This window comes from Coturnix japonica, chromosome W (assembly GCF_054131305.1).
Source record: "Coturnix japonica strain WE chromosome W, WE-NBRP24, whole genome shotgun sequence".
Lineage (NCBI taxonomy): Eukaryota > Metazoa > Chordata > Aves > Galliformes > Phasianidae > Coturnix > Coturnix japonica.
Window position 1 is genome coordinate 31952951 of NC_140701.1, and position 12725 is coordinate 31965675.

The following is a 12725-nucleotide window of genomic DNA, read 5'->3' on the forward strand; positions in this document are numbered from 1 at the left end:
TCTACCTGGACTTCTGCAAAGCCTTTGACATGGTCCTTCACCACATCCTTCTCTCTAAACTGGAGAGGCATAGATTTGAAGGATGAACTGTTTGATGGATTAGGAATTCGTTGGCTGGTCACAGTCAAAGGGTGGTGATTAATGGTTCTGTGTCAGGGTGGAGGCTGGTCACTAGCAGTGTCCCTCAAAGATTGGTCTTGGGACCAGAGCTCTTCAACATCTTCATCAGTGACATAGATGATGACATCGAGTGCACCCTCAGCAAGTTTGCAGATGACACCAAGCTGAGCAGTACAGTTGATACATTGGAAGGGAAGCCATCCAGAGGGACCTGGTCAGGCTGGACAAGTGGGTCCATGAAAACCTAATGAGGTTCAAGAAGGCCAAGTGCAGGGTGCTGCACTTGGGTTGGGGCAATCCCAGGTATTTATACAAACTGGAGGAAGATCTCCTTGAGAGCAGACCTATGGAGAGGACTTGTGGGTCCTGGTGGACGAGAAGCTGGACGTGAGCCAGCAGTGTGTGCTTGTTGCCCAGAAGGCCAACTGTGTTCTGGGCTGCATTAAAAAAGGGGTGGCCAGCAGGGAGAGGGAGGTGATTGTCCCCCTCTACTTGGCTCTTGTGAGGCTCCATCTGGAGTACTGCATCCAGGCCTGGAGCCCCCAGTACAGGAAAGACGTGGAACTCTTGGAGCGGGTCCAGAGGAGGGCCACTAAGATGATCAGAGGGCTGGAGCACCTCTCCTTTGAGGAAAGGTTGAGGGAACTGGGCTTGTTTAGCTTGGAGACAAGAAGACTCTGGGGATACCTCATTGTGGCCTTCCAGTACTTGAAGGGAGCATACAAACAGGAAAGGGAATGGCTGTTTACGAGGGTGGGCAGTTATAGGACAAGGGGGAATGGTTTTAAACTGAGACAGGTGAGGTTTAGTTTAGATATTAGGACGTTTTTCACACAGAGGGTGGTGATGCACTGGAACAGGTTTCCCAAGGAGGTTGTGGATGTCCCATCCCTGGAGACATTCAAGGCCTGTCTGGATGTAGCTCTGGGCAGCCTGGTCTAGTGGTTGGCGACCCTGCACGTAGCAGGGGGGTTGAAAATAGATGATCATTGTGGTCCCTTTCAACCCCAGACATCCTATGACCAAGTCCAACCACAACCTAACCATACTACCCTAACAATCCTCCACTAAATCATGTCACTGAGCACCATGTCCAAATGGATTTTAAACACATTAAGGGATGGTGACTCAACCACTTCCCTGGGGAAACTATTCCTGTGCTTAACCACACTTTCTGTACAGAAGTTTTTTCTGATATCCAACCTAAATTTCCCCTGGCGCAACTTGAGGCCATTTTCCCTCATTTTGTCACCTGACACTTGTGAGAAGAGACCAACACCATTCTTGCTGTAACATTGGTCCCCACACCAGATTGAAGACCCTGAACCACACTGCCAACCACACTCACAGTATAGTTCAGATTTGGCACCTTCTCACTTGCATCTATTCAGACCGATGAAAGATGGACTATGTGGGCAACATTTTCTTAGCAATTATGCCATCATAGCAGCTGTAAAACAGTGAGTCACCTCTGCTGGTGCAGATTTTTATGAACATTACATGTGGGCTCTTGTTCATCTCTACCAAAAATGTACAGCTAATGGTGGTGACTAAGATAAATATTAGCATTTTGTAGCTGAGAATTTGATCTATCAAATAGTGTTATTGTGTTCTTTGTATCTGTCGTTTCCTTAGACATAAATAGGAGGCAGTACTTTTGAAGCATCTAATGTGCATAGTAAATATAGCTTATATTTAACAATCAGTAGGAAGCTCTGACTTGCGGAATCAAACTCTATAATCCAGAGATGGGTTATAAAGCAGGTATGTTTATTCCAGTGTTGCGCAGCGCCGGGTGCAAGGGGGATAGCTCCTCCAAACTTGCACACCGTAAGGAGAAAAGTGTGTTACAGATATAGGTCAAGCTAATACATAATCAATAGTCTCCTCCTCAGTTTGATTACATATTCATTACATTCCCTATGGCCCCATTCCCCACAACCCCATTCCCTCATTCCCCCTGACCCCATTCCCCGCGACCCTTGCCGTTGTTTTGGGGTGAAATTCTTCTGTTTTCTTCTTGGTGTTATCTGCTGTTATTGTTCTCCCATGTCGGCATCATCTTGCCCGGGGGTATCTAATCCTTCTTCTTGTCAGAGGTCTCCAGACAGTTTCTTCTTATCTTTATTGCCCTCTTCTCTGGTTTTCTTTTGACTAAGTGTCAGTAATTCCCCCTTTCCCTGCCCTTTTAAATGTAAACTATCTACAGTTACCCTTTGTCTTGGTTTCTGTGAAGCTCCCCTTTCCCTTTCTATAGCAAAGTGTTACCTTGCCTCCATTTTGGGGCTTTGCTACTCTTCAGCTCAATTGACTCATGGTTATAGTATCATGATTATAGTAATTTGAAAGAAATCTCTAAGATAACATGCTTTTTCTGAAACTTTCTGTATTTCAGCTCAACTCCTTTTAATAAGGAAGAGTTATCAGCAATTTTGAAGTTTGGTGCTGAGGAACTTTTTAAAGAACCTGAAGGGGAGGAAGAGGAGCCTCAGGTAAATGGCAAAATACATACATACTTTATGGATATAAAAACCAAAACTGCCTGAAGTACATTATTGTAAAGAGAAACGACTTCTGTTTCAGGAGATGGATATAGATGAAATCCTGAAGAGGGCTGAAACACGAGAAAATGAGTCAGGCCCATTAACTGTAGGTGATGAGTTACTTTCACAGTTCAAGGTATTGCTCTGTTCCCTTCATCCTCCCGTAATTTTAATTTTTCTTTATGAATGTTTATTATTATTATTATTATGTACCTTTCTTTATTCCTGTAAAACAGATGCCACAATAAGTCAACTCTGTTGCACAGAATGTTTTTTCACCTATACAGGATAGTTACCACCAGTGCAAACATCTATGTTGATTGCTCTAAAAGTAGTGCCTCTTATTTATTTCCATGGAAATTACAACAGATGAAAAGAGCACAATAACACTAATTTGTAAAGCCAATTCTCAGATACAAAATGTTTTTTTTTCAACATAGTCACCACCAATTAGGTATACATTTTCACCAGAGATGGGGAAAAAAAAAATCTGCACAAGCAGAGATGACCCACTGTTGCTGTTGTCACTAATGAAATGCACCACTCACCACCTTACTGTGCTTACATCCACTACTTGGTCTCCATCAATATTCAGCAGGCATCAATGAATGTCAATGGGTGCCATTTATTCCACATGGAGGAATTCAGTGACACATCTTTGCTTCATAAGCAATTTCATGTCAGACACTGGATATTGGTGAGAAGGTTCAACCTCTACTGACATACCACCAGCTTCTGCCTATGACATTGTGGACCAACATAATGAAACAGGAGGCATTACTTTTGGAGCAGCCCTCATAAAAATACATGATGTATTCTACCAACGAAATACAGAAGAGATTTACATATACATTAGTCTTTGATTTAATGATTAGAATACTGGGTAGGGCTGTTCTTCATTTAATGGTTTACACTATTAAGCAAGTATAGTGCTTCTGAAAACAGAATGAAGTTTGAATTCTTTTGTTGAATACCTTTTAGAAATTTCAAATTAAATTCCATTCAAGCTTGAATGCCAGATCAAAGAATCATAGAATATCTTGGGTTGGAAGGGACTTGAAAGATCATCTAATTCCAACCTCCCTGCTGTGAACAGGTTTGCCACCCACTAGATCACGCTGCCCAGGAATCACAGAATCATAGAATGGCCCGGGTTGGAAGGGACCTCAACAATCATGAAACCCCCAACACAGGCAGGGCCACCAACCTCCACATTTAGTACTAGACCAGGCTGCCCAAGGGCCCCATTTCCTCTTGTCTTGTTGTTATCTACCCTTTCAAAGAGTTGACTCCCCTCCTGCTTATAGGCCCCCTTTAGGTACTGAAAGGCTGCAATTAGGTCAGCCTTCTTTTCTCCAGACTGAACAAGCCCAGCTCCCTCAGCCTGTCTTTGTAGGGGAGGTACTCCAGCCTTCTGATCATCTTTGTGGCCCTTCTCTGGACCTTCTTCAACAGCTCCGTCTTTCTTGTATTGGAGGCTCCAGACCTGGACACAGTACTCCAGGTGGGGAATCACAAGAGTAGAGAGGGTCAATTAATCACCTCCCTGTCCCTGCTGGCCACCCCTCTTCTGATGGAGCCCAGGATACCATTTGCTTTCTGATCTGCAAGAGCACATTGATGGCTCATGTTAAGTTTTTCATCAACCAGCACCCCCAGGTCCTTCTCTGCAGGGCTACTCTCAAGGACTGCTCCTTCCAGTCTCTACATGTGCCTGGGATTCCTCTGGCCCAAGTGCAAAACCTTGCTCTTTGCTGTGTTGAACCTCATTAGATTAACCCTGGATGTCAGGTGAGGTCCTGGACGATTGGAGGAAGGGTCACGTCACTCCCATTTACAAGAAGGGGAGCAGGGAGGACCCGGGGAACTACAGGCCGGTGAGTCTCACCTCCGTGCCTGGGAAGATTATGAAACAGATCCAACTGGACAACATGCTCGATCACATAAAGAATGAGCATGTGATCCGAGACAGCCAGCATGGCTTCACCAGGGGAAGGTCATGCTTAACTAATCTTGTGGCCTTCTATGATGGAGTGACGGCATTGGTGGACGAAGGGAAGGCGACCGATGTCATTTACCTGGACCTGAGCAAGGCCTTTGACATGGTCCCCCACCACATCCTCATCTCCAAATTGGAGGGAAGTGGGTTTGATGGGTGGACAACTAGATGGATAAGCAATTGGTTGAAAGGCCGCAGACAGAGGGTGGTGGTCAATGGCTCTATGTCCAGGTAGAGGCCGGTAACTAGCGGTGTGCCTCAAGGGTCTGTCTTGGGACCGGTGCTCTTTAACATCTTTATTAATGACATCGATGAGGGAATGGAGTGCACCCTCAGCAAGTTTGCTGACGACACCAAGCTGAGTGTTGCAGTTGATACGGCAGAAGGAAGGGATGCCATTCAGAGGGACCTCAACAGGCTGGAAAGCTGGGCTCGGGTGAACCTAATGAGGTTCAACACAGCAAAGTGCAAGGTTTTGCATTTGGGCCAGAAGAACCCCAGGCACCTGTACAGGCTGGGAGGAGTGGTCCTTGAGAGCAGCTCAGCAGAGAAGGACCTGGGGGTCCTGATGGACGAGAGACTAAACATGAGCCAGCAGTGTGCTCTGGCAGCCTGGAAAGCAAATGGGATCCTGGGCTCCATCAGGAGAGGGGTGGTCAGCAGGGATAGGGAGGTGATTGTCCCTCCCTACTCGGCTCTTGTGAGGCCCCATCTGGAGTACTGTGTCCAGGTGTGGAGCCCTCAATACAAAAAAGACATTGAGATTCTGGAAAGGGTCCAGAGGAGGGTCACGAAAATGATCAGGGGGCTGGAGCACTTCCCCTATGAGGACAGGCTGAGGGAGTTGGGTTTGTTCAGCCTAGAGAAGAGAAGGTTGCGGGGTGACCTCATTGCAGCCTTTCAGTACTTGAAGGGAACTTAATCCCATGAGGGGAGTAAACTCTTCGAAAGGGCTGATAATAGCAGGACTAGGGGAAATGGTTTTAAGTTGAAGGAGGGAAGATTTAGGTTGGATGTTAGGGGAAAGTTATTTACTAGAAGAGTGGTTAGGTCCTGGAACAGGCTGCCTAGTGAGGTTGTGGATGCCCCGTCCTTGGAGGTGTTCAAGGCCAGGTTGGACGGGGCCCTGGGCAACCTGATCTAGTAAAGGTGTATGTTTGTTGGCCCTGCTAGGCAGGGGGGTTGGAACTACATGATCCTTGAGGTCTCTTCCAACCTGGGTCAAAAAAAAACCCCAAACAAACAAACAAAAACAACAACAACAACAACAACAAAAAAAAAAACAAAAAAAAAAACCCAGGCCCACCTTTTCAGTCTGTTGAGGTCCCTCTGAATGTCATCCCTTCCTTCCATTGTGGAACCTATCCAACTTAGTCTCCAGGAATGGGGCATCCACTACTTTTCTCAGCAACCTGTTTCACTCAGTCACCACCCTCTGAGTGAATAATTTACTCCTAGTATTTAATCTAAATCTCCCCTCTTCTAGTTTAAAGTCATTCCCCTTTATCTTATCAGTATCTGCCTTTGTAAAACGTTGGTCTCTCTCCTGATTCCAAGCTCCTTTTTAATATTGGAAGGCTGCAATACGGTCTCCCCTGAGCCTTCTTTTCTCCAGGCTAAACAAGCCTAGCTCCTTCAACCTTTCTTCATAAGAGAGGTGCTCCAGCTCTCTGAGCATCGTTGTGGCCCTCCTCTGGACCCACTCCAACAACTCATGTTTTTCTTGTGTTGGGGGCCTCAGGTCTGGATGCGGTAGCTCAGATTGGGCCTCATGAAGGCAGAGTGGAGGGGGACAGTCCTCTCCTTCTGCCACTCCTTTGTTGATGCAGCCCAAGGTATTGTTGGCCTTAACATTGGGTTGGCCTTGTAACCAACCCATCCACCATGATCTCCAAGTCCTTTGCAGGGCTGTTATCAAGATGTTCTTCTTCCAGTCTGTACACATATCTGGGATTGCCCCAACCCAAGTGCAACACCTTTCACTTGGCCTTGTTGAACCTCATTAGGTTCTCAGGGGCCCACCTTTCAAGTTTGTCTGGGTCCCTTTGCATGGCATCCCTTCCTTCACTTGTGTCAACTGCACCACTCAGTTCAGTGTCTTCAGCAAACTTGCTGATGGTGCCCTTGATCCTATAATATGTCACTGATGAAGATTTTTAAGAGTACTGGTCCCAAGATAGTCCCCTAGGGGCCACTGCTTGTCATTGGCCTCTACCCGGACATAGAGCCCTTGACCACAATCTGTTGAGTGTGACCATCCAGCAAATTCCTTATTCACTGAGCAGTCCAACTTTCAAATCCACATTTCTCCAATTTAGATATAAGAATACGGTGTAGGACCATGTCAAACACTTTGCAGTAGCCTAGGTAGATTACATCAGTTGCCCTTCTTTTGTCCATCCGTTCTGTCATTCCATCATGGAAGGCAGGTATGAACTGCCCTTGGTGAAGATGTGCTGGCTGTAATGGATCATATCCTTGTCTTGCATATGATTTAATAAGTCTCGTAGGAGGAGCTGCTCCACAATCTTCCCAGGCATAGAAGTGAGGCTCACTGGCCTCTAGTTCCCTGGGTCTTTATTTCTCCCTTTTTTAAAAATGGGAGTAATGTTTCCCTTTTCCAATCGCTTGGCAGCTTCACCTCTGAGCAGTGACTTCTCAAATATGGCAGAGTGGCTTGACAAGCATGTCAGCCAGTTCTCTCAGGACCTGGGGATATACGTCATGGATACATGTCATTGGGTTCCATAGATTTCATAGAATTATTAAGGTTGGAAATGACCTTTAAGATCATCTAGTCCACCTGTCTACCTACCACTAATATTGCCCTCTAAACCATGTTCCTTAGTACTACCTCTACATATTTCTCAAACACCTCCAGGGATTCTACTACCTCCCTGGGTAGCTTGTTCCAGTGCCTGACCGCTCTTTAGGAGAATAAGTTTTTCCTAATATCCAACCTGAATCTCTCCTCCCACAACTTGAGGCCATTCCTTCTTGTGTTATCACTGTTACCTGAGAGAAGAAGCTGACACCCACCTTTACCACAACCTCCTTTCAGGGAATTGTAGAGAGCAAGATGGTCTCCCCTGGGTCTTCTCTTCTCCAGACTAAACGATCCTAGTTTCCTCAGCTGCTCCTTATAAGATTTGTGCTCCAGTCCCCACACCAGCTTTGTTGCCCTTCTCTGGATGCACTCCAGGGTCTCAATTTGTTTCATGTAGTGAGGAGCCCAAAAATGAATATGGTACGCAAGGTGCAGCCTCACCAGAGCAATGTACAGGGGGACAATCACCTCCCTGGTCCTGCTGGCAGCACTATTTCTGATACAAGCCAGGATGCTATTGGCCTTTTTGACTACCTAGGCATACTGCTGCCTTATGTTTAGCCAAGTGTTGACCAACACTCCCAGGTGTTGCATGAGGTTGTTGTGACCAAACTGCAGGACCCATCACTTTGTCTTGTTGAACTTCATCCCAGTGACCTCAGCCCCGCTATGTAGCCTGTCTAGATCCCTTTGTAGGGCCTTCCTACCCTCAGGCAGATTGACACTTCCTCACAGCTTGGTGTTATGTGCAAACTTACTGAGGGTGCACTCACTCCCCTCATCCAGATCATGTTAAACATGTACACATTCAGTCTCATCAGGTAGTCTTGGAACTTGCTTTTCGCTTACAGTAGGAGGAATTCTTTTTTTTCCCCCAGCCTCCATCTAGAAGTTTAGGGATGTGGGGGATGTGGAAATTCAACTACCAGTGAAGAATGAGGAAAAGAACTCATCAAGTACCTCAGCCTTCTCTGTGTCTGTTGTAGCAAGTTTTCCCTTCTCATTTATCAGAGGGGAATGTTTTCTTTGGTTTATCTCTTCTGACTAATGTACTTGTAGAATCCCTTTTTGTTCCTTTTTATATCCCTTGCCAAGTTCAGTTGCATGTGCATCTTGGCTTTCCTGATCCTATGCACATCTGGATGGCATCCCTGTATTCTTCCCAGGCTGCATGTCCTTGTTCAGCCATGCCAATTTCCTGCCTTCTCTGCTTGGTTTCTTATGCTGGGGGATGGAGAGCTCTTATGTTCTCAGAAAGGTGTCCTTAAAAAGCTTCCAGCTCTGTTCCTTTCCCATGTCCCTAAGGACAATTTTCTATCTCATCCAATAATTCCTTAAACAGCTGGAAGTTAACTCTTCCGAAGTTCAGGCTCTTGCCTGTTCTTTGCTAGGCCCATATTCCTCAAGATCGTGAACTCTACTAGGGCATGTTTGCTACAGCCCCTGCTGTCTCTGATCTTAAACTCTCTAATTATTTCCTTTGCATTTATGAGCACCAGGTCCAGTGCTACTTCAACCCTGGTTGATATGTCTTATACCTGTACCAGGAAGTTATCATTGATGAACTCCCAAGAGTTTCCTGTATTGCCTGCAGCCCAACATGTTGCTTTCCCATCAGGATGAGAGCCTGTGAGCAGGCTGCCTGCTGCTCTCCCTGGGCAAACTGCCCTGGAAATTGTCATACTATATTGTTTGCCTATGCTAGTTGCTAGTGCTCCCTGTGGGCTGCCTTTCTATGTGTGGATGTGTTAGACTGCTGCTCCTGGCCCTGCCCATGCCTCCTCAGCTACTCTCATGAGGGTCTCTTGGTGACTCTCTCCTTACCCTGGAGCCTCCTTGATTTCCAGACATCCCTCGCACACCATGATCCCATGCTCCACTGCAGAATGTGCCTGCACTGGATCTGATTGCTTCAGAGAGTGACCAGAAGTGCTTAATTGGATAACACAAAATATTATAGTGGGACCGAAGTGTGTGCTTGTATCTTGTGACTGTTTTTTTTTGCTCGTGTGTGATTTTATTTGTTTTTATTTTAAGCAAGGAAGGACTTTTCTTTACATCAGATTACTAAATCACCTTCCTGCTGATCATTAAGTTGCAATGTACTGTGGTTTCCACAGTTTATTAATGTTTGGTTAGTTCTATATAATAACATAGAGTTTTATGTTAACTTGAGCATTCAAATGCTGTTAGCATTTGAAGGAAATTAAACAACAATCACACAGCTATTGAGAAGGTATTTCATAGTGTTTCTATATTAATTAACTTTTAAAAGAAAAAAGAGCCTTATCTTTATATTCAGCTATCTTGCATGGAACGAATGTGTTTCATATATGAAGAATACTTTCATTAGAGATGTTCCTTCATGAAGTATTTTATATGCATACATTATTTTCACATAAATAAAATATGCCATTCCAAACTATTTTCTTAAAATGATATTAACTGAGTCCTTGTTTAAATAAAATCATGTATCTATTTGGTGAAAATACTTATGTTCCAAAACATAAGGTAGCTAACTTTTCCAATATGGATGAAGATGACATTGAGTTGGAACCAGAACAAAATCTAAGAAACTGGGAAGAAATAATTCCAGAAGTCCAGTGGCGACGAATAGAAGAGGAGGAAAGACAAAAAGAACTTGAAGAAATATATATGCTTCCAAGAATGAGAAACTGTGCAAAACAGGTATCGTTGGGTTTTGACTGATTTTTTTTCTTTGATACTTCCATTGCTGATGTTTTGGCTTGTACTTTTGTGTTGCGTGGTTTTCATCTGTTTTCCCCCCCAAATATTTTTAATGGACAACATTAAAACACGTGACTTAAACAACACATAAGTTGTTTTAGTCACGTAGCTTTGAACTAGTTACTCTGAACTTCCAGATCAGCTTTAATGGAAAGGAAGGGAGATGCAGTAGGATCAGAAGATATTCTGAATCTGATAGTGATTCCATCTCAGAAAGAAAACGACCAAAAAAACGTGGACGACCACGAACTATTCCCCGTGAAAACATTAAAGGATTTAGTGATGCAGAGATTAGACGGTAAGATGTTTGGGGGCATGCATGCTTAATGGGACAAAATAATCTATTTTATCATCTTGAGTTTGAAAATGTGAAAAGCAAGTCTGTCTTTCTTGACCTGAGTTGAAAATTTTTATTCTAGACATTTAAAGCTTTCCTTTTTGTAGCTTGTACCCATTTAGGTGTGCTATAAAATTGAGTTGAAAAACATTCTTTTTTTTTTTTCAATATTTAATTCATTATTCTTCCTGCATCCCCTGAAGACAGTAATTTTAAAAACAATTTTTTTAATGAGCGTGTTTTTATTAAAAAAAAAACAACACAAGAACTGACCTTTCCATCATTTTACCTAAAAACCAGTTGAAGAAAGCATACACACATCACTGTTAAAATACTTATAAAGGGCTAAAATAATTTTCTTTTAAAGGTCTTGTCACTGTAATTTAATTATTGTTATATAATGCTTTGTAAAACTAAAAAAAACCCAAACTATTGTGATTAGTGAATCTATACAGCTGGTCCCATCATTATCTTGTGCTAAAAATACCTTATTTTATTGAAGGAAGAGAAACTGTTTTTTTTTTTTTACTTTGGTTTGTGATATGCTATTTTTCTTCTATAATGTAAGTATTCATGTTTCTGTAAAATACTGCAATGCTTATAAAATATTTTTCATTGTATAAATAACTTTTTATGAGTTTCTATCTTAGCAACAGTAGTTTGCTGTTTTTGTCAAGGGGTATTCTCCTGCTTGCACTAGTAACTTGGGTTCTTGATTGTTAAGAAATGTATAATTTTTAAACAATTTCATTCTCTCTCCTTCTTGGATAATTCTAGTTTCTTTCCCTCATTCAATTACTTACTCATTTCTTCTGAGGGCAGTAACATTCCCTATCTTTGTTACTATGTTTTCCTAAATCTTAAAGTCACCTCAAAATTACAAATTGCTCCTCTTTATTATATGAAGCATAATATGTCTGAATTGTCTATTCACTGTAAATCCACGTGTGATTTTTATGATTAGACACATCATGTTGCTGAATCCTTTGTTTCGTGCAACTAGTAAAGTTACCTTTGAAATAAATTCTATCATCTATTGTTTTATTTGCATCAGTTATTAAGCCAAATAGAATTCTGGCTTTAAATGTGGCTTAATTGATATACTAATCTGATCTAGTCTCTCTAGTTCTTATTTCTTTGCATTGTCCATATACTATTGCACTAACACTTTACAAATAAATTTTAAACCCAGTATAGTTAAGCATATATTTTTAACTGCAGAATTATTTTCTATTACTAGATTTATCAAGAGTTACAAGAAATTTGGTGGCCCACTTGAAAGGTAAACTTATCTGATTATATTTGCATAGCAAATTGGAATCTTGCTGACACTTAAAATTAAATGAACAAACCAAGAAACCTTAGGTTGAAGAGAAAATAGTTTGCCTAATATTTTGCCTTGACTATAACATGAAATTCAATTAATATATTTCTTTTCTTCATACAGGGTATGTATGTAGATAGCTAGAAAGACAAACTCTTCAGTTTTGCAAGACTTTTCACTTTTGTTGTACTTTACCTACTGTCTTGTTTGATCTGCATTACTGATAATCATTTAGTTTAATTGTAAAAAGTAACAAGCCTATGGTTTTATGCAGTGTAACAGCCAGTTTTGCATGCTTATTGACAATTATTATGAGGGATGCTCTAAAAGTAATGCCTCCTATTTTATTATGTTGCCCCATGGTGTCAGAGGTGGATGTTGGTGGTATGGCACTAGAGGTAGCAGAACATTGGCTGGTAGGTTCAGCATTTGTTTGTCATGTGACAGATGGCAAGCAGATGTGCAATCTGACAAGATGATGCCTGACATGGAGGTGCATATGAAGTAAAAGAGTGTAAGTGAATTTCTTCATGTGGAAAAATTGCACTCATTGACATTCATCAATTCTTTCTCAAAATATATGGAGACCAAACAGTAGATGTGAGCACAGTCAGGGGTGTACCACCACTATTTGCCTCTGATGTTGTGGGCCAACATCAGGAGGCATTACTTTTGGAGCAGCTCTCATGTATATATATTGGTTCTTTTTCTTTTCAGATGAATTTAAAGTAATATATTGAAACTGTATGGTTAGAGACTTTTATAATTCATATTGTATTGCTCTCTAGTTTCTGAAGCACCTTTATTATATCTTTATATTTTGTGTA

At 42.4% G+C, this 12725-nt stretch overlaps 1 protein-coding gene across 17 annotated transcripts in view; it reads left to right on the top strand.

Moving 5' to 3' along the window:
• Positions 1 to 12725, top strand: part of CHD1 (chromodomain helicase DNA binding protein 1) — a 179347-nt gene that overhangs the window by 130502 nt on the left and 36120 nt on the right. For 15 of the 17 annotated variants that reach the window (XR_014939000.1, XR_014938999.1, XM_085527725.1 and 12 more), the window contains 5 exons: positions 2516 to 2612; positions 2704 to 2799; positions 10001 to 10177; positions 10375 to 10535; positions 11815 to 11856. Coding sequence is in view for 15 of the 17 variants with exons in the window: in XM_085527725.1 (XP_085383851.1) it covers positions 2516 to 2612; positions 2704 to 2799; positions 10001 to 10177; positions 10375 to 10535; positions 11815 to 11856 (573 nt within the window). In the remaining 2 variants the exon portion in view is untranslated. The remainder of the gene's footprint in view (positions 1 to 2515; positions 2613 to 2703; positions 2800 to 10000; positions 10178 to 10374; positions 10536 to 11814; positions 11857 to 12725) is intronic. The other 2 variants (XM_085527727.1, XM_085527731.1) reach the window with 1 other exon arrangement.